The sequence below is a fragment of the Clupea harengus genome, unplaced genomic scaffold (genome assembly GCF_900700415.2).
Source record: "Clupea harengus unplaced genomic scaffold, Ch_v2.0.2, whole genome shotgun sequence".
Taxonomy (NCBI): domain Eukaryota; kingdom Metazoa; phylum Chordata; class Actinopteri; order Clupeiformes; family Clupeidae; genus Clupea; species Clupea harengus.
In genome coordinates, this window is record NW_024880440.1 from 4,328 (window position 1) to 24,964 (window position 20,637).

The 20,637-nt window shown below is 46.0% G+C and overlaps 1 protein-coding gene across 1 annotated transcript; it reads left to right on the forward strand.

Moving 5' to 3' along the window:
- The first annotated feature begins 544 nt into the window (after window positions 1-544).
- LOC122132146 (solute carrier family 22 member 23-like) lies at window positions 545-14,263 on the forward strand. The gene is made up of 3 exons (XM_042706949.1): window positions 545-1,699; window positions 12,603-12,706; window positions 12,817-14,263. Exons 1-3 carry the CDS (start codon window positions 1,250-1,252, stop codon window positions 12,977-12,979), a joined length of 717 nt encoding a protein of 238 aa, XP_042562883.1. The 5' UTR covers window positions 545-1,249; the 3' UTR covers window positions 12,980-14,263.
- Window positions 14,264-20,637: the final 6,374 nt, after the last annotated feature.

A 20,637-nucleotide genomic window follows, 5' to 3' on the forward strand; every position in this document is an offset into this window, starting at 1 on the left:
CATATCCTATAACTATTTTCATTTTAACTGGCATTTTCTATAACGACACGTGCACTCTGCCATGTCCTCCAGTGACAATATCGATACAATACAATATCACAACAAAATCGATATGAAGGAACAACACAAGAAGAAACAACACTAACATGACAATTGCTCAGATTTTCAATAACTCTGCAACACCACGAGAGGACAGCAACTACTCTTTAAAAAACAAATAAATATATTTAGAGAGAGAGAGAGAGTGTGTGTGTGTGAGAGAGAGAGAGAGAGAGAGAGAATTTAAACAACTAACTTAAACAACATTGTATTTCTTAGAAATATGAAATAATAGGGCCGGTATTGTAAGATGGAAACCAATTACTAAAGTGCAGAAACAGTTCACACTAATGAACACACATACCGGAAACCTCCAGCAGATGTTGTGCATGCCAAACTGAGGAACGTATTTTACTCATACAAACCATCTTCAAACTGATTAGGACCAAGTGGACCACAATCCATTACAGGAATAGGCTACTAACACAAAGAAAACCTTTGTTATGCATGACAGCCAATGGAGTTCCGTGGGAGAATTCTCCAATCAAAGTTTAGGGGTGACAGGCGAGGGCGGAGGTTCGAGCCAGGAACCGCCTCTGAACTGGCTAGATGTTTTTGAATATTCATAGGCGACGTGCAGTTCAATGAGCGCGCTGATTACTGTTTTTACCAATTACATTTTTGATGCTTACTATCAATGGTGGGACTACCCAACTATTCCCATCTGATGACGTAGGTTTTAATTCGCTGCGAGGACTATGTCAACCACACCACCAGGGGCTCAGCGTTTGGACAGGTGTGTTACCTGTGGCTGCTTCAGAGAAGAGAGAGGGGTTGGCTTAGTATTTTCGTTTCACGTCTCCTTCCGGCACAGAGCATTCTGACGAGGTGACCATACTCACTGATTGTGGAAAGTAGAGGTACAACATTCCTGCTGTGCTTCTAGACTGTCTATGTGTCACTATGGCTTTCTTGGAGAGTTTTCTAACCGGTGCTCTGTTTAAACAGACTGCTTGTTAAACCTTGTTGACACACATTAAATCCATACTTTTGGAGGGAAACCAAGAACGCCACGCCAGGATCACTCAGAATTGCCTGTTTTAATTTGCTGGTTGATTGGGCACCGCGTTCTCCAGTGTGGGGGCACTGACGCATTGTGGAGTCGACGGGTTGAACTGCCAAACCGGCTGCGTTACAGAGGGACGCCTCGATGTGCGAACCCGCGATGGCCGTGGTTCAGCTGGAAACGGACGACCACCAACCGGAGAATGGCTTCGTATCACCCGAAACAACGTCTCCGGCATTGCTATCGCGCATTGACGGCTGCGTCTTGCCATTTCTTGGGGGATTTGGGAACTACCAAAAACAACTCATTGTCCTGACATGGATCCCGGCGTTGTTTATAGGATTCAGTCAATTCTCTGACAGTTTCCTCCTAGCTCAGCCAAACAACACATGCATTTTCCCGACGATAAACGGATCCAATCTGACATTGAGTCCTTCTCCATTATTTAATGGTCAAAACAATAGCAGCGTGAGCGCGCCGTATTCATCGCTAAACGGTACGCGCCGCCACAACAACACGGACGATGCTCACTGTATGTGCACTGAGTGGAGGTACGAGATGCAAATGGGACTTCGGGAGAATGTGGTCACAAAGGTAAGGTTAGCTGGGTTGGAAATGTGTAAAGTACATCCAACATCAAGTGCTGAATCCTCATCGCTTTATATTTAGAATATATGCCCTTTGCAGAGTGTTACACTGTGGTTAGGCTCCTTGATGGAGAGTGTTTTGTGCCGGGCACTAAGTGCCTAGGCTGCATTCACAACTGGCAGGTTCAGGCTACTGAAACAATAATAATATTATGTGCACCCGAAGGAATGTCACCCACACCTAAAAATCTCCAGCATATATCCATTTGTGATAACGTGCAGTCATTTTGAACACTGCAGGGAGATTGGACCGCCTAGCAAAATGACATCTAGGGTGTCAATACTGCAACACTGACGCGTCTTACGCGTTTACTAATAATGGCCTGTTCATTCACAGCTACATCGAGAGAACTGCCTGGCTGAGTTATATATATGTGTCTAAACCAGTAATAAATGGTACCTAAGCCTGACTCGCGAACAATTGGAACAAACTACGAGTGTTAGTGCCTGGGCGATGGAAGAGCATCGCTGGGTTAGACCAGCGTGACTCATCTTAAGCAGCTGATGAGGTGCGAGCTATCACGAAGGGGTGTCACCGGGCTCTCCTCGTGCTGACTGTGGCGGAATGCGCCTCTTTTCCTTACGGCTCTCCGCGAGCAGAATTGGTTACTTTGATGCAGACTAAAGGGCATACAGCAAGAGAAATAAAGTAGAATCTCATTCGGTTTATTAATTTGCCCAACTCACAGCAAATTGTAATTGTAATCCCTTATTGTTATATATTCTGTGTCATTTTGGGAGACGGGCCATTAGTCCATTTCCAATAGCTGTTAAATCCATATCGCTACCTAATCCTCGTGGCATTCCTGGAATTCTAAGGTATTGGTATTGATCTTATTTGCGAACACGGTGTCCCCATTAGTTCATTCGTGCATTAGCCTAGCTCTTTATCTTCTTATGATCTTGTCAGAAGAGGTGAGTGGTTGGGATTATGATGCGAGATGTCCTCATACAGTAATAGGCCTTTTCACAGGAAGTTCACACACAAGCATAGGATACAGATATAACAATTTGGAGACTCCTTTGACTGCCATGTTTTGTATGAGGAATATTATGAAACCACAAAAATAGCCAGATCAGACTGGTGTGTATTCAGAAATTGACTTGCTATTGCCACACAGTGCCTTGACTGCATACCATGTGTCACACCATGTTCTATTTACGCTTCTAGTCAAAGGTTGAGTGTGTTTGCCAAGGGCCTTGACCAGTGTGGAGCACTAGTGTCAGTCCAACTCTGCTCTTCAAATGTAATGTCACATAACCGTACTGTCAGCACAGACAGGCTATGCCCAGTATACAGTATGTGTATGCTTGTCAATACTTCCATGAATAGCAGTGGTAGGTACCTGAGTGGGAATGACACATAATCAAGCAGCATAGCTCTCTGAGTCAGTGGTCACACTATATGTAGTTTGCCACTCGATGAATCAGCGGCACTTACCAAGACTGACCTAACTTTACAACCATCATACCGATACTTAACAGCAAATATGCCCTTCATGAGCAATTAACTGAGGTTGTCAAGTGGGCATCTTCTTTCATCAGTGTTTTGTTGAATTAGGCCCACGACACCTCCAGAAGTCTGGCATCCCAGACCCACACCCTTATACCCATGATGGGTTGGGACACATGTCAATACCAGTGACAACAACAGATACACCACAAGATGCACCTCTATTTCACATGCATATGTGACTGAGTGCTGTCACTATGGTAGGATATGTGCTCTGACTGCCATGCCAATGAGCCTGGCTATCTGGCATTGCAGTCAGGGTGCAAGTTTGGTACTCTATAGACATGGTTTCAAGGCCAGATGGGGTGACTGCTCTCTCCCTTCACTACAGCATATCTCAGTGTTTGAACGATACACGGCCTAGTTATCTAAACATCAAACTCATTATACTATGGCATGCCACAGCCTCTCTAGGGTATGGGGTGGGAGCATGGGAGGAGTACAAACCCCGGTTAGGGGAAGGGTAGGAATTAGATACAAACCCGGGTTAGGGGAAGGCAAGGGGTTTGGGGTGGGAGAGCCCCCCAGGAAATAGCCCTTTAGCTCAGTTCATCATTCACTGAATTATAAATGTCATACACTCCTTTAAATATTATCATAATATGGATTAAACAGAATAGGATATTAGATAGTAATGTTGGATTTTAAGTATCAAGTATGTTTTAGGAAATTGTGGTAAAAATAAATATATGTATGTATGTTATAGCATACAGGTTGGCTGTTTTAGTGATTCTGCTTTAGATTTCCATTGCTGAAAAAGCTACTCAGTTTAAACAGCCCCCATTCAACTGCAACAGCAAGTAGTTAGAATGCCAGTCATTTTTCTGTGTGCATCATGGATAGTAGTCTTCACAGAACGGCCTAGTATTTTTGTGCTGGTGGTGCGCAGAGCTGTGCATGCCTTCAGACAGCTGCTCGCTGAAGATAATGTTGTGGTTGTTGTGATAAACAGCCTTGGTCCTATTTGCCAATTGGTGATTGAACCTTAACATATTCTTTTTCTTACTGTAGAGCGATAATGAAGTCTAAGCAAGCTGTTCCTTTGTGCTTTTCAATATATAGGCCTTCATATAGTCATGTGTAATAAGTTACATTTGTTGAGTTGAGTGGGAGTGTTTGAATGTTAGTTACTCAGGCAGCTGCCTGTCAGTTAACCTGGAACAGTGGACTAAGTGGAATTGTAAAATTAAGCTTATTCATGTATGCATCAAATTAGAATTATTTATAGTGAACTCGGATGTTTGATTTAAAAAGATGTACCATGATATATAAACTGTGAGCTTAGTATTTTTATTGCTGGTGTTGGTCTATTGTTAGAGGAGAGTTCCTACTAACTCCTCTTCCATTCCAGCTTAACACAACCAGGATGTAGTGTCATGATACCATGGCAGGAAGAGTGAGTAGATACACATTGTTGAGACACATGGACTCTGGACAAGGGGGAAACAGGGGCCACAGGCAGCTTTTACACTTCCTGCAGCTATTACTTTAGCCATTAGCTTATCCCCACAAACACAACCAGTCTCATGGATACTTCTAATACACTTAACACTCTTCCACACACACACATTAGACATAACTGGAGTGATATGGAGGATGTGTGTGTGCACAGTAACAGTGTGCTCCATTGAGACTGACATGGGGGATAGCAAGGCAGACAAGACAAGCTAGAAATCCTCATAAACCCAGCAGGGTTGTTATTGGAGAATAGGGGACAGCGCGCATAAGGAGCCAGGAGAGAAGAGAACCTGAGCATCCAGGATAGATCACGACTCCAGCCTGCCTGAGTGAAAGACTGTGCACAAGTGTGTTTTTATGTGTGTTTTTTTTTGTTTTTCAAGAATGTGTTCTTCTGAGTTCTTGAACAGCAGCGGCGGTTTCGCGCCCAATCCAGGCCACGTTCTTGCTGGTTCCTCTCCGTAGTCGGCAGCCATCTCCTCTCCCTCCTGAGCGCAGAGGAGCGCTCTTAGCAATAAGGCTCAGGTCACAGGCAGCGATGGGGTCCCCGGGGAAAGAAACTGCGGGACTGGCGAAGGTTGCTCTAATTGAGTCCTTGGGCCCGCTGGGCACGTGTTAATGGGAACTGTGCTCTAATGAATAATAGTGTATCATTGCTGACAGGCGCACAGGGTGAGGTCTTAATGGAATCACCCTACATCGCTAATACATTCCAATGGCAAACCCATGATGTAGACATTGGAGATCGTTCATTAAAATGATACATAGCAAGAAAGACTGAGCTCACAAACCCCCTTTATCCACAGCTTAGTCAGTGCTGGTTGGCCTATAGAGAAGTAAATAGAATGAAGAAGTCTGATGGCACACAGTGGAACAGGGAGTGTTGACATGCTTTAATTGAGGAAAGACATTAAGGTTAGCCTTGCCTGCACTCTGGTCTGCAGCGGACTGTAAGAATAGCAGTAACGAGTGACAGACCTTCACTGCACCTTGTTAAGATGTTTGTTTTCCTTCCTATTTTTCTGGACCCGCACTGTGATCACGGGTCTTGGACGCATTTAAGAGTGCAAAGAAAAGGCCACATTGTTGGTATAATCTAGCAGTCATACCCCAGAAAACAAGCCCTTCAAAGTCACTTTCCTGACAGTTCAGGACTCATGGTATTGTGAAAATACTCTTCAATTGAAGCTTTGTGCATCTCTCCTCTCTCTTTGATTTTCACCATTTCACATATGTATGAGACTCATGCGAATGTGGTTCATATTTCCAGCAAAGGTGATCTGTAATTGATCTCTGGCTTGTAACATTTAATGATTAACTCCATTCTAGCATGTGTTAGTAATATATTTGTCAGGGCACATAGCATAGCAAGTTCAGGGAGTGAATGTGACAATATAAGGTCCTCCACACATAATCACACACACACACACACACACACACACACACACACACACACACACACGCACACATATGGCAGTGTCCCTTTCCATAGTGTTTATCCAGCTGTTTGGACCAAGTGGACGATCCCCATTGGTGCTCCAGAGGAAATGTGGCTGGGTGGAACGAGTGGCCTGTGAGATATCAGCTTGGCGCTTATGCAACACTCAGTTAGGGTCCTGTGGATGTGAAACGCTTTGCTAATAACACCACGAAACAGACACCCTTTTTTATTTTTATTAAGGACAATTTCTCAGATTTGTGCATGGATTCAGCAAAACTGTTAGAAAACATTAAGGCAGTCCAAATTCGTGACGTGTTAGTATATTTTAAGTCATTTGGAGGACTAGTCTGGTCTAGTCTTTGGGGTCATGGAGATGTTTTGAACTACTTGCCTTGCATGGCCTCGGGTTCAGTGCGTATGTTTTACAAAGATATGGAGATAGGAGGGGCTCTTTGGACGTTCTGAGGAGGATGGCACAGATAATGTTCAACTGACGTTAGTTGATGTGTTTGGATGAGTGCGAGAGGGTGAAAGGCAGGGAGAGCATACAGATGCAAGTTAGTGCGTATGTTTGCATGTTCACTCATAGGAAACGGGGAGGCAGGGACAGTTGTGCCATGGCATACTGACACACCAGTGCTAGCAGAGGGGACAAAGCCGGTCTGTCTGCCTCTCCCACTCTCTCTTTCTCTCCAGCTCCTGCATTCACAACCACGCACACCAGCTCCCAGACAGTAGGCCAGTTCAGGATGGGAGCTGTGCATACCTTCTATCTGGTCTAGTCTCTCTCTCTCTCTCTCTCTCTCTCTCTCTCTCTCTCTCTCTCTCTCTCTCTCTCTCTCTCATAAAACACACACATCCACACACGGTATACAGCACCACCAAGACAAGGCCGTTTTCACAGCAATCCATTTCTAACCTGACATTCAGGCAGCCATGAAAAAATCAAGCCCTCTTTTCTCCAGCTGAAACACACTACTGTATGTACAGTGCATGTATGCAACAAGGGGGAAAAAAAGAAAGGAATGTGAGAACGAGAGTGAGAGAAGGAGAGAGAGACAAACGAGCGCTGAAAGCAGCACTCATCCATCAGTCCCCATCTCCCTCCCTTCCCCTGACACACAGAGCAGCTCTTCATGGTGGGCCTATGGTGTGACAGCCTGTTGTCCTTGTGCTAAACGTTGCACTGTTCCTCTACAGACACTGAGGTCACACACAAATTAAATTGTGCGTTTTAGTATGTGTGTGTCTTTGTGTGTGGGTTTCTCTCTCTCTCTCTCTCTCTCTCTCTGTCTGTACTGTATGTGTGTGCATGTGCATGCATGTTTGCCTGTGTGTGTGGCCTTTTATGCGTCTGTGTCTGTGCATAGTCCCAGAACCAGAATTTTGTATCTGTGTTTTTCAATGTGTGTGTAAGCTGCAAAGAGCATAGATAAGACAATTAAAGAGTTCTACATACATGCCACATAACAAAACTACATAGAAGAAGGAACGTTTTCATTGCGTTGCATTTTCAAGTTTTCATTGTCCATCATTGAAGGTTGCCCTACACTGGTACACTGAGAAAAAGACATTGGGCCTTAATTTCATTGACAGGCAACCGGCAACGAATTAAGTGTGAAGCACATGAACTAAAGCAAATATAATAACTTGGCAAAATCATTTCGCATTTTGCCATGAGCAAGATCCTAAGCGTAAACATAGGTGGGTCAGCGCAATGCTCAGCCACGCCACACGATAGCTGTAGTTCACACGTGAAGGACTTTGCTTGTTGCCCGTCGAGGAAATAAGTTATCTTTTTTTGGCATATTACATTTTCAGACTCTGTTTGTGTTTTGTTAGCATGTGTCAGCAGCAAGTCAAAGTGCCAGGCCATATTATCTGAGTCCAAAACAGGAAGGAAAAGCCAGAGTGATGTAGTTTCTTACTTGCAGAACAAAGGCCTGGAGTTCCCTTCTGTCTGTCTGTCTGTGCGTGTGTGTGTGTGTGTGTGTGTGTGTGTGTGTGTGTCTGAGAGAGAGAGAAATAAAGAGAGATGGAAAGTACGTGCAAAGTTAGGATCGATGACTGTGTTGAAGACAGGGCCTCTATTTTGCATGTGACGTTGAGAAGATGCCAGGAAGGAAAATCAGAAAATCCATGTTTGTGTTTATGTGTGCGGGCAGTGCATCTTTAATTACCCCATTTGAACCGCAGGAGAATTAATTAATGCTCATTAATGCAGAGTGCAGTGGAATGAGCTTTGTCTCTTATCCAATTGCAAGTGCAACTCTTTCTCTTTTTTTGTTCGCTCGCTCTCTTTCCCTCCTTATTATGTGGTAATAAGCCCACTAAACCAGAGACAAGCAAACCTCTCTGATAACCAAGGACTCTGTTGCTAGGCAGTAACTATGCGGCAGTCTGTATCTCTGTCACTCTCTTTCTCTCTCTCTTTCTCACATACCCACATGTACTCTGCCAGCTCCCTTCACACTCTCCTCTCCTTCACCCCTCTTTTCTCATGGTTTTGCTCCCAGTGTGAACGGCACAGGTGAACGGAAAGCATTTGTGTAGTTGTTCAGGCGTTACCCCCCCCCCCCCCCCCCTCTCTGTCAGTCACACACACAGATATGGACAACCCTGCTTTTGTTGTACAACCTTGTTCAAGGTCAGTGGTTGTCCCATTTCACAGGTTGTGGTTAGATTCACTGGAGACTCTCGGAAGCACCAGCAGGGTATCACCCCCGCTGGAGCACGACTGTGGAGAGGGGTGGTCATTTCAGTAAACAAACACAGCGTCCATGTCAAGAATGCCCATGTCAAAAATACTTTCCCTTGCTGGCTGTCCTCACTGATTGACCCATCAGACATAATAGCTGTTACATTATGCATGGACATCTGAAATCATGTGCAGTGTCTGACAAGTGTGGCATTTGAGATTATGTGTGAAAACATGGAACATCCCATGAACATGTTCTGCTTGGTCACTTGAATGCTTTTTCACCTATTCGTATCCATATCAGTGCAAAAGGCTAAAGGGATAATGGTAGAGCAACAGAGCAGGGCCCAATGCTTTATATAATGGTGTATTTACTGTGGTCAAGGGGCTTGTGAATGTGGAAAAGGAAAAGCTCCCAAACTTCTAGCCACTGCACCTCCTTCTTAAGGGCCGCTGGATTTCACACTGATGACAAATGATCTACTCTCGTTCACATCTGAACTCGGCTCAAGGTGTGAAGCACAGCCAGTGAAACATGTTGTACATTTGACTGACACTCGCATATGCCGGTGGATTTATTCCTGATCTTGCGTAGACCAGTATGAGCTCCTAGTAAGCTGTGCGGGATCACTTTCCAGGTGGAATTGCGCAAGTTGTATTTGTTTGTCTAGGCCTTGCCGGGTGACATTGATTCTGAAAGTTTGAGTAACAGAAATGAGTCACAGTAACTACCATCAAGTAGTCATAAGGCATCGTATCAGCAATAGTTTTTGTTTACACATTACGAAGATTTGGTTGTGTCAGAGATGTTTTCCTACTGCTGAGGAAACTACCAAAAATTCCATTGTGACAATTCATCACTCGTCAATTAGCTCTGCTGAAAGAGGGAAGCTGCTTGACGTGTTTTGGGGGATAATTTTTGACGTCGACATAAATAATCCTCTTTCTTCCCTCTCGTGTTTCTGGTAACCGCGGTTATGCAAACAGTAAGCGCAGCATGACTCGGCCTCAGATGAGAAATTCTCAAATTCAGCTCAGGAGCTGCCTAATGACCCAGGCCACTTGAAGATGTGTCACTGGGTCTGGGTCTGCCAAGTCACTGTGGCCGGCTGGTCCTGTGCTGCAGCCCTCCTGGGCATGTGGCTGGTGTGGCTCATGCGACTGCAACAGGGTCAGGGTCAGGGAAAGGGAAAGCCATGTTGGGGAAGAGGAGGTGTCTCATACAGTATGTCACGCACCTGTCACCCAGACACCCCAGCCACACCCATGACCTCCACCCCCACACACACACACACACACACACACACACACACACACACACACACTCTAATCCCTCTCATCCAGGCCAGCTGGGATCACAGAGGGGGGTTCCAGAACACAAAGAGTCCAGTATTCCAACCGTCCCACTGAATAGAGCGCTGCGTGGTGTGTGTCACAGCTGAGCTTTCTCGCACAAAGACACACTGAGACAGAGAGGCAGAGGCAGAAGCAGAGGGACAGGGGGACAGGGGGACAGGGGAAGACAGAGACGTGGGGATGATAGAGTGCCATACAACTCACGGCCATCAGATGGACAACGCTGTGCAGAGCTCAGTTATTGGTTACACCAAGGTCAAGGTTGTACCAATCACCACACCAGTGTACTTTTCATAATGCTTGTTGATAAGGTCCAGTAGCTGGCCTCACGTACAGGGAAACGTGAAGGGGAAACTCTCTCAGATGGACAGTGCTTTATGGTGTCAAGGAAATGTAATTGCAGACTTCCTTTTGTGGCCACGGCTGCAGAGCAAATGAGGAATGATACAATGTTTTTAATCTCAACATTAATATCAAGATTTGGGCTACCATGAGTAGTTTTCTATCAGATAAATATCTGTATCAAGATATACTGTATCAAGATCAAAGCCTTGATCTCAAAGGAAATGCTTTCCTACAAGCTGCGATACAGCGTGGTAAAGTGATGTGTTTTTTTTATTTATTCTAACCGCAATGTAATGCTTCACACTTGAGGTTAATGATGTGAAAACATTAGAGGGAAGGAGGTGCCCAGTGAACTGAAGGGTCCCTTGTGGGGCCACTTCACTTGAATTGCAAAACATGTTGTTTTCCCCCCTGAGCAAGAAGTAGCATCGACACCTTCAGTCTTTCAGAGTTTCTCCCTAAATATCTGTCTTCCAGAAACTGCCGCTGAAAAGGCTGTTTGATATTTCTCTGATATTACATCGTATAATAAGAGGATAATATAATATCACGGCATTACAAGATATTTGTCCCTGATCAGCTTTGGTGTGGAAGGGGAAAAACAAACAGTGGTGCCACCATCTTTGAATGTTAGTGCCAATATGTACACACAGATAACACTGAGAGACTAACACTGCAGAGCAGATGGAATCAACTCAAGATGGCTGTTGGATTGTTTGTCTGCTTGCCCTCAGTTTCAGCGTGTCCACCTGCAGTCCACCCCTCTGTGAAAGCCCCTGCAGTGTCCACTTCAGACACGGTCAGTCACCAGTCATATTCAGACATGGTGTAAGTGTCTCTTTCCTGGCCAAGCACTGATATACTGTATGTATTTAATTTAAGGTAGTCATCTGAATGGTCTTGTCCTTGCTTCTGGGAGACTGTAGAAGGTGTTTTTTTTTTTTTTTTAGTATGTGTCTCCCACAGCTTGTGGTTGAGTGTGGGTCTGCCTGGGCTCAGCAGTGCCTTTTGAACTCCCAGAATAAGGCTGAGCTGTCATCAGAAACTGCTAACCGAAAGGAAAACCCAGCTTCTCTTTTTGTTGCTTTACAGTACTTTTGGTTTTTTTTTTTATAAAGAAAAAAAAAAAGCTGGTTCCACCTCAGAATAATCCTCCCCAAAAAATTGGTTGAATAACTCATGAGTTCCATCAGGCAGAAGGCCTTCCTCTCTGCACCTCTCTGCTTTACTCTTCACACGCGGTGTTCCTCTCAGTGATCCTGTCCCTGATCATATTGCGAGAGCATGTGTGCAGAGGGGGTTTTATCACCAGCTCGTATTCTAGGCTATGACATGTGCTCAGTGTGCAGACCATGACTCCTGCTCCATCAAGGTCAGGAGTGAGCTTTCCACAGGCAGCGTCATACACTTGTATTTAGTGCACTGTACACAGTTTTGACAGTTAAATGGCTGCATCTAAATGTCAGTTTAATGTATGTGTGACAGTTTGTCAGGCAGATTGATTTAATCGCGTATGTCACCCATCACAAGTCCTGCTTATTTGTAACGTAATTTGAATGCAGAATATAATGGATTTCCTCAAAATTAATGTCAGGTGTAGGGATGATACAGTTTGTTTAAAGCAAGCAGAACCGTTTACAGCCCTACAGAAAATATGTTAACCTGATAAACCTGTTCTGTGGAAAGAAAGTTAAATAGTAATAGACTAAGATGTTATAAAAACTAACTGGCTGATTGTACCCAGTTACCTACATAGTTTAATTATGGTTTTCCTATCCTTACTTTGTGTATAAATGGTCACTGGATTCCTCAGAAGCATTTGAAAATGAAATGTAGACTTTGAAATGTAGGTGTAGACAGCGACAAACAGTGGGTTGTAAAAGCCATGTCTACAATGTCTCCTGTGACTTAGGTCCATCTTGTGTGGTTTCGGTAGCAAGTCATCCAAGGTTTCTCACCTCGGTGAGACCAGTCTCTTGTTTGCATTGTGAATGGGGTATTAATTAAAGATATCTGGTTATTCTCTCCTTTCCCTCCAGTGGAACTTGGTGTGTGGCTCCAGGAGGAAGGTTCACATTGCAAAGTTCTCCCTACTGGTGGGCTCCATCTTCGGGTATCTAGTGATGGGCATCCTGGCGGACTGGTAAGTCTCTCTGGTCGGCTGCTCTGGAAAAGCACAAAATGTCTGAGTGCCATGGTTATAACTCACATGCAGATCTACTGTAAAGTGTTTGTTTATTTTTTTTGGTGCAGGTTTGGAAGGCACCCTGTGCTGATGATCTCGGTCCTCTTCATGCTAGTGTTTGGCCTGACGGTGGCCTTCTCTGTCAACGTGCCGATGTTCAGCACCCTACGCTTCTTTGAGGGCTTCTGTCTGGCTGGGATCACCCTCTCCCTTTATGTCCTGAGTAAGTAGGCAGTGTGAAGACGTTACATATCTGATCAGCAACCCGTTTTTTTTATGTTCTCTGTAGGCCTAATCTCGTGGACCAAACGCTGTTTTTAGACAGTTAATCTTGCAGCAAGGCAGCAGTTTTGAGCCTCGCAATACATCAGATGTGGCAATCTTGAGAGGGCTGTGTTTCACAAAGTGCTTCCTGTAGCAATCTCTGAGAGTCCAGCCTCCTCTAGTCTCGGGAAATAAAAAAAGGCTATGTATCAATGAATGCGAGGGACGGGTTACTACCAGCAGACTTCAGTCCTTGAGTTCCAACAGTAACGGACTTCTAGGTCATCACTGAGAGTGAAACCGTTCTGAACACCCTTGGTTCTGTCACGTTGGTATTCTCTGTATTTATTGTCAAGGAGCCCTCATGTTTATATTTCTTGTCTGCCAGTTTTTGATGGAAATGATTTCACTTTTCTGCTGCACCCATCAGGGGATCCCTTAGTGGAGCACTGTCAGAAAACACCTTTGATCATTCTTTAAGAAAGCATTCCTGAGATACGAGGGTAGAGCGGATCTGAGGAGGGGCTGCTGGCTGCCTAATATGGGTCATGTTTTGGAACAAAGTGGAAAAGGGTCAGCGCCCGCGTTGTGTGTACAAAACAGTTGGGCTGGCACACGGGAAAGGGCAGCACTCAGCAGTGTCTGACCACGCTCCTCGCTTTCAGGCTGCGATGGTGGTCCACTATCCCGTGTGAGTTTGTGTGTGTGTGTGTGTGTGTGTGTGTGTGTTTGTGTGTGTGTGTGTGTGTGTGTGTGTGTGTTGAATAACAAGCATCTCGACTAACTAGGCTCGAATTCTGAAAATATCAACTGCACTTCATCGAACAACCATCACCACACAATAACCCATCATCAACCTTAACGATCCAGGATCTTCCTTCCGAGGACAATCGCAGGTTTAGAATCACTGCACGGTCTGTAAAACGTGGCTAATAGCCCTCTGATTGACTTGTCCTTTTCCTGGCCTGTCCAGCGAATGTGATCTCTGGCTAAAACGACGATCTGTTCCCCCATGGCCGTGCTGAGTCCCTGGCCTGTGAGTCCATTAGGGGCCGAGCGATGAATCCCTCCTGACGTGCGCGACCTTCCCGGGCTACAGTAGAGGGCTACAGTCTGATGAGCGATAATCTGCCTCCGATGGCCGCTCTCGTGGACATGGCCCCACGATAATTGGCCTTGCAGAGCTAACGCTCTGTCTGCGGGCGTGATGGGACCCATGAAAAGGGCCGCCAAGGCAGCTCTAATTGTCTGGTGAAAAGAGAGAGAGAGAAAGAGAGAGAAAGAGAGAGGGAGAAGGAGAAGGAGAAGAGAGAGAGAGAAAAAGAGGGAAGTAAGAGAGAGAGAGTGAGTTAGGGAGTGAGATGGGGCCCCTCTGTGTCCTTGTCATTCTAATTTACTCCAGGCTGTCTACCTTGAAAGGCCGTCCAGCAGGCCTGAAATAGAATGCAGGCTTGTCAGTGCTCCCCGGACAGGGCAGAGTGCAGTGAGTCTGTGTGCTGGAGGGGAGGGGAGGGGAGGGGAGGGCGCCACAGGACACTCTCCACAGGACGTCACTGGAACAGAGGGACACTGATGGCCGCCCCTTTGTCTTGACGTCTCCTCATCCCATATGGCAAAATAGGCAACCGAGGAGCCAAGGAGTCTAACGGTGCAGGACGTTACTCTCCAAATCTGCTCAACCTCGCTTAAAAAGGAGTGCGTCTTGAGGATCACAGATGCCGTCCTCGCTCCATCATCCATTCTCTCTCCTTTCACCTTTTTTTTCTATCTTATGCGTCAACGCGTCATTCATTTATCAACTTGTAACACACTTAAAACTTGTCATAAATGAATATTAATGTTTGTCCATATTTTGTAAGTGGTCTGAGGTAAATAGATTCCAACTGAAACACATTCAGTCTGTGCACAAACGAACAAAGCACATTTCATGCTGTCACCTTGCACATGCAGTCAGTTTTTAATTAGTGTGTCTGACTGGCTCCACGCCTCACAGATCATTGAATAGCGTTAATAGAGCTGACAGTTACAGGATGTGAGCGCTGCCAGTCAGCTGTGTTGAGCAGAGATGTGAAATGGGCGTCTTTGGGAAGTGGGGTGCACACATCCTGTGGTCCCCCCACCAGGAAGCCGACGTCTGCTCTACACAGGCAACTTGTAGGACAGGTGGAAGCTGATTTGTGTCTGTCTGTCTGTCTGTCTGTGTCACAGAAACACCGCAAAAATGCACCTCACATAGCTTAGACATCCTGGAACAGATTTATTGACCTACATCATTTAGAGTCATGTGCTCTGTGAGTTTCATAACCCTGTTGTAACTGTTCCACATTTCTGACCGCTTCCACAAACCCCAATCCACTATTAGCACGGTTCTGCAAACTGGCCAGAAAGGCATGCTTCCCGTCTCACCGATGCAACGTCACCCAGGGTCACTGGAGAACGCGCGGGTGTGGTATTGGGTTGATGGCATTGTGCTATGTTGGGAGTTGAGAGCCAGATGGTCTTTCTTTGGTATGCTATATCGATCTCACTCGGAGAATTCCCACTTGAGCTATAGATTTTTTTATTTATATACAATAGTGTTGAGTACTTAGCTAATTTGGTCATACAGCCTGGTACTGGCTGGTACACCCTTCAGTTCACAGTCGGTGTTTTTCCACCGGCTGGATATAGCCTGGACAATTCAGAGTGTCCGGCATCAGGTTTTGTCAGTAATGCCTGTGATGGTTACAAACGAACGTTTTGCACATTCATTTATATTGTTTTCTGAAAATGAGCTGTGAATATGTCTTTCTTAGGCCTTGACTGTTGTTCTGTATGTCCCCAGCTTATAACCCCCCCCCAAAAAAAACCCTCCATTGTTGCCCCCGTCTTTTGTCTTGTTTTTGGGGGCATGTCCTGTTTGATTATTGCCCCATGATGATTCTCTGTTGCCAAAACATCACTGCATGTGGGTGGTCATACACTGCCCATTGGGGACCTTGAGGTACAACCCTTTTCAACGCATATACAGGGCTGCTGTTTGTTGATGAATGCCATGTAAAGAAAGGTTAATGTTTGCCCGTAACTCTTCAGTAATTGTGTTGTCACTGCATTTGAAGTCACTGCTCTTTGTCCCTACTCAGCAATTTCTGCTCTCTGCTTTTTCCATGCGGAATATGTCACGATGAGTTGTGAGGTCACACTCTGCTGTGTTAGTGCTTTTTGTCCCTCCATGGCCATGGTGGTTCTGCAATGTCCTGCCCTGCCCATCCTTTCAGCAGAAGTCCGACGAGGAAGTGAAGCAAAGCAAGTGTGCAGAAGTGCAGGAGTTGAAATGAGACTGAGAAAGCTCTTGTTGAGGGCTTTTGGTATTTTGAGATTACGATTAGCTGTTTGACAAGTGAAAGCCTGCACTGGTTGCCCAGGGCAATGACGTCAGATCCTACCTCCAGATTTTCCGGAGGGAATGGCATTCCTTCAGCCTGAAGTGCCAGAGGCAATAGGGAGAACAGTTCAGCATCATAATGTACACATGGGTCTCTCTAGTCACTGAGGAGCAGTGGCTGGTGGATTGGAGATGTATTTTCTCCCTCCGTTCCGTGCTGGCTGACTGAGGTCTGAAGTGGGCAGTAGAGTGTGAAGCGGCCTTGAGAATTGAAATGTTTTTTTTTTTTTTTGTGATGCAGAATTCAGTTGAAGGTTTTATGCTAATTAATTTGGTCGGCCCAACCTAACAGGCTTGTTTTTGCATAATACCAACTATACTAATGATCTTGTGTCTTCACATTAAACATTAAACACACAAACACACACATCCACTCACACACATGCAGACACATACACACAAACACACACATCCACTCACACACATGCAGACACACACACACACACACACACACACACACACGCACACACTTAAGCACACAAACCCACAATTTTGCCTTGATTGTCGGTTCTGTACATGCCAGCTGAGAACACGGAGTGAGCTCCTTCTAAGGTGGAGGTTTGTGTCACTCCCTGTGTTCCGTTCTGCTGCGCTCTCAGATTAGGCCATGTACTGCAGGATGGAACAGGTCCTGTGACACCCAACTCTGCCTCTCCAGGAAGCTCTGAGAGAGGAGAACAGAGACACAGAGAACCACATCAGAAAGAAGAGAGGGATTACACATAGAGAGAGTAGGACAGCGGTGGAAAGAGATAAAAGACTGAGGGAGAGAGGAGTCGCAAAGTAAAAAGTAGACACACAGAAAGTCGCAGAAAGTTGAGTGAGTGCGTGCGTGTGAGTGCGTGTGTGTGTGTGTGTGTGTGTGTGTGTGTGTGTGTGTGTGTGTGTGTGTGTGTGTGTGTGTGTGTGTGTGTGTTTACATGCCACAGGAGTGCATCGGAGAGGCACGATTAGTAATCCATCCATCCCTGTATGTCTTCTATGAGCATCACATGACTGGTGAGCATGAGATAATCAGGCTTAGCTAAGCAAACACGGTGTTGTTTTCCATGGCTGATGTTCAAGTGATGTTTCGCAAGAGAGGCCTCCAACCCTGACTCACGCTCCTCTCTGTGTTTGAATCCACCCCAGGGCAAGAACATGTTGCTGTTTGCTCATGACGTGACCATTTTACATAACCTACACCGAGTACGCTTTTATGACTAGACCTATGAAGAGACCTGCGACAGGATACCACTGTCAGCTTTACACATGGAAGAGAAATTAGGTTTATTCTTTTGAATTGCTTTCATATACGACTTTTGCGTACAACTTTGCTACAGAGGAAACATGTTTCCAGAGCTTAGCTCATGAAAGATCCTATAATCTTCATAGACATCTTCACTGGTAAATTCAACTTCTCCAGTGAAATAGAATTTGATTCACACTCAAGTTCAAGCCAGTCCCAGCATGCTTTGGGTGTAACCTCAGGTGGAGTGGCACTGCCAGGTGTGTTGTGACAACACTGGGATCCGAACCTGTAACCATCCTGATCACACACATGCCAGAAGGCTAACAGTAACCTGAGCCCCATCCATGTATGTGTGCACACACACTTACTCACGCACATATGCACATCACAGACATTCACACACACACACACACACACACACACACACACACACACACACACAAGCTAGGGATGATGACAACCAGATGTGGTGTCCACATGTATGAGCTGATGTAGTGACTCTCTCGTCAACAGCCAATATATTTCATTTGGCTGCATTACATCATCTTAGACAATTGAATTGAATATTTAAGGTGCTAACAACTCCTGAATGTGATTTAGCCCCAAGGGCAGACCTTACATAGGGGATGCCTGGTGGGCTGTTTGATCAGTGCCTGAGTGGTGTTTACCGTGGCTTTCTGTGCGGATCTGTGGCATATTCTAACCGTCGGTCCCTCTCCTACACCCGCCACCCCCCTCCCCCCCCCCACCCCATCTGCCCTGTGGGACTGACTCTGCGGGGTGGGGTGGGGTGGGGGGGGTCACCCAGGTGGCAGCGTGCCCTCGTGTCTGCTGTCTGCCCCCCCCCCTCTTAGTCTGTCCCCTGCCCTCCATTCAGAGGGGATTTCAGGCGGATTGAGGCGCTTCCTGACGCGCCTGCCGTGGGTTACTCCATTGTTGGGATAGATTTGTGGGCCTGATGAACTGCTCTGCAGTGTCCCTGTTTTCTGCTGGTTTCCGAGCACAGCCATTCGTCTCCTCCCTCGAATCCGGGGCTGGAGGGTGAGGGGGGGGTCTGCATCAAGGGAGATTGTGTGTGTGTGTGTGTGTGTGTGTGTGTGTCTTTGAACAGTCTTGTGTGTCTTTGAATGTGATGTATGCGAGTGCAGTGCTACAGTGATACACACTGTATGTCACACTAAAACGCTGCCGGCTTTGTTCTCAGTAGGGGTAGCCGTTGAGGGAGCTGAGGGGAAGCGAGTGTGTTTTAATAGCCGTTAGCAGCCTGTGTCTGTCTCCTGCTTCCACCTGCCCGCCCGCCCGCCCACCCACCTGCCCCCTTCTGCTGGGCGGATGGAAGGGATGCTCCTGCACTGCACTGTACTGTGTCTGCCATGGCAGTGTGTGTGAGCTGGATCTACTTTGGCACCTAAACAGATGAATGTTGTTACTTTGTTACTTAAAAGGTCTTTCTTCCTTCTCTTTCTGGCCAACTGTCCTTCTTCTACCTCTCCCTTTTTTCTTTCCCCTTCCCTCTCTCTACTATCATACTATATCTCTGTTTCTCGTCCTATTTCCCCTTCTTTCTCCCCCTCTCTCTGTCTCTCTCTTTTTTTCTTGTCTCCCTCCCCCGCTCCCTGATAAATGAGACAAGGTGCTGTGTCAGTGTTCCCTGTGGCTGGAGTAAAGTTCGTGTTTGTGCTGAGTGTGTGGGTGTGTGATCCGCAGAGCCAGCACGGCCTGAGCGGCAGGCGTTCCTGTGTGTAGAGCAATGACCTCTCACTCCACACACACACACACACGCACGCGAGCGCACACACACACACACACACACACACACACACACACACACACACGAGCACACACACACACGCGCAAACACCCTCTCTCTCTCTCTCTCTGCATTCACGCACACACACACACAAACAAACACAAACCCAATAAACAGACATGCATAAGCATGATGGCGCATGTCACAGTCAGCAGAGCATACCATAGACTTGAGTCATGAAATCCGTCAACAGTTTTGACCTCAAGCCGTCACCGCAAGTTTAAAATGTTGCACTTTATGAAAAGGTGAATTTTCTGCTACAGACCGCAACATCAAGAGGATTTTGAAGTGTTTATGAAGTGGTGGGTGGATGCCATGTTCCCTTTTGTCCCGTCCAAGACGTTCTTAGTTAAATATGTGTTTCATGTGCTGGTGTTTTTGTAAGTGCTGTGTGTGGGTGCTTGTAGAAATCTCCCCGTATCTCATAAGCCCCCTATAACCTTTGAACCTTGCTATTAATGGGCAGGTAAAGGACGTTCATGAAGCAACTCAAGCAAAAGCAACCCCATTAAAATGTAACCAAAGTAGATATGAAGAAGAAAATGTATTGGACAATGTAGTACACACACACACACACACACACACACACACATACATTTTGTGATGTCATCTGACAGAAACACACAAGGCTTTGTAGACGTGTGTGTGTGTGGCTGGGTTTCTTGTTGTGTGTGTGCGTGTGTGTGTGCGTGCGCGTGCGTTTGTGTGTGTGTCTGTGTGTGAGCATGCACAAACCTGTGTATTTTGGGACGTGCATGTGGCCTCTCCGTGTAGTAGGTCAGAGATGTGTGACACACAAATCCAGTGGCCGGACTCTGTGACATCATGGCACAGTGCCATTGGCGAATCATGTGACGAGAAAAGGTCAGCGTGTCACACATAGGAGACCACTGGGGGAGGAGTGGGCCCACTGCCTCTACTGCCCCCTCTGTTGGCATAGTAAATCACATCAATGCGTTTGCCACTTTGTGATGACCATGACATGTTTACACTGTGCATTGAAGCACTTTTAGAACTTTGATTACATTTCCCCCTGCTGGGGACATCCTGTTACACAGATCATACTTTAATTTGTATATTCAGAAGGACAACCAAAAAAATCATCAGGAGTCTAGATGTTTGTGGATTTGGATCTGAGAGATTTGTGGGCCTTAAAGGTA

Excerpts from the sequence above, each read along its gene's own strand:
- LOC122132146 (XM_042706949.1), top strand. The coding sequence starts at position 1,250 with ATGTGCGAACCCGCGATGGCCGTGGTTCAGCTGGAAACGGACGACCAC. Across the intron at positions 1,700-12,602 it reads GGGAGAATGTGGTCACAAAG|TGGAACTTGGTGTGTGGCTC; the intron begins GTAAGGTTAGCT and ends CTTTCCCTCCAG. Across the intron at positions 12,707-12,816 it reads ATGGGCATCCTGGCGGACTG|GTTTGGAAGGCACCCTGTGC; the intron begins GTAAGTCTCTCT and ends TTTTTGGTGCAG.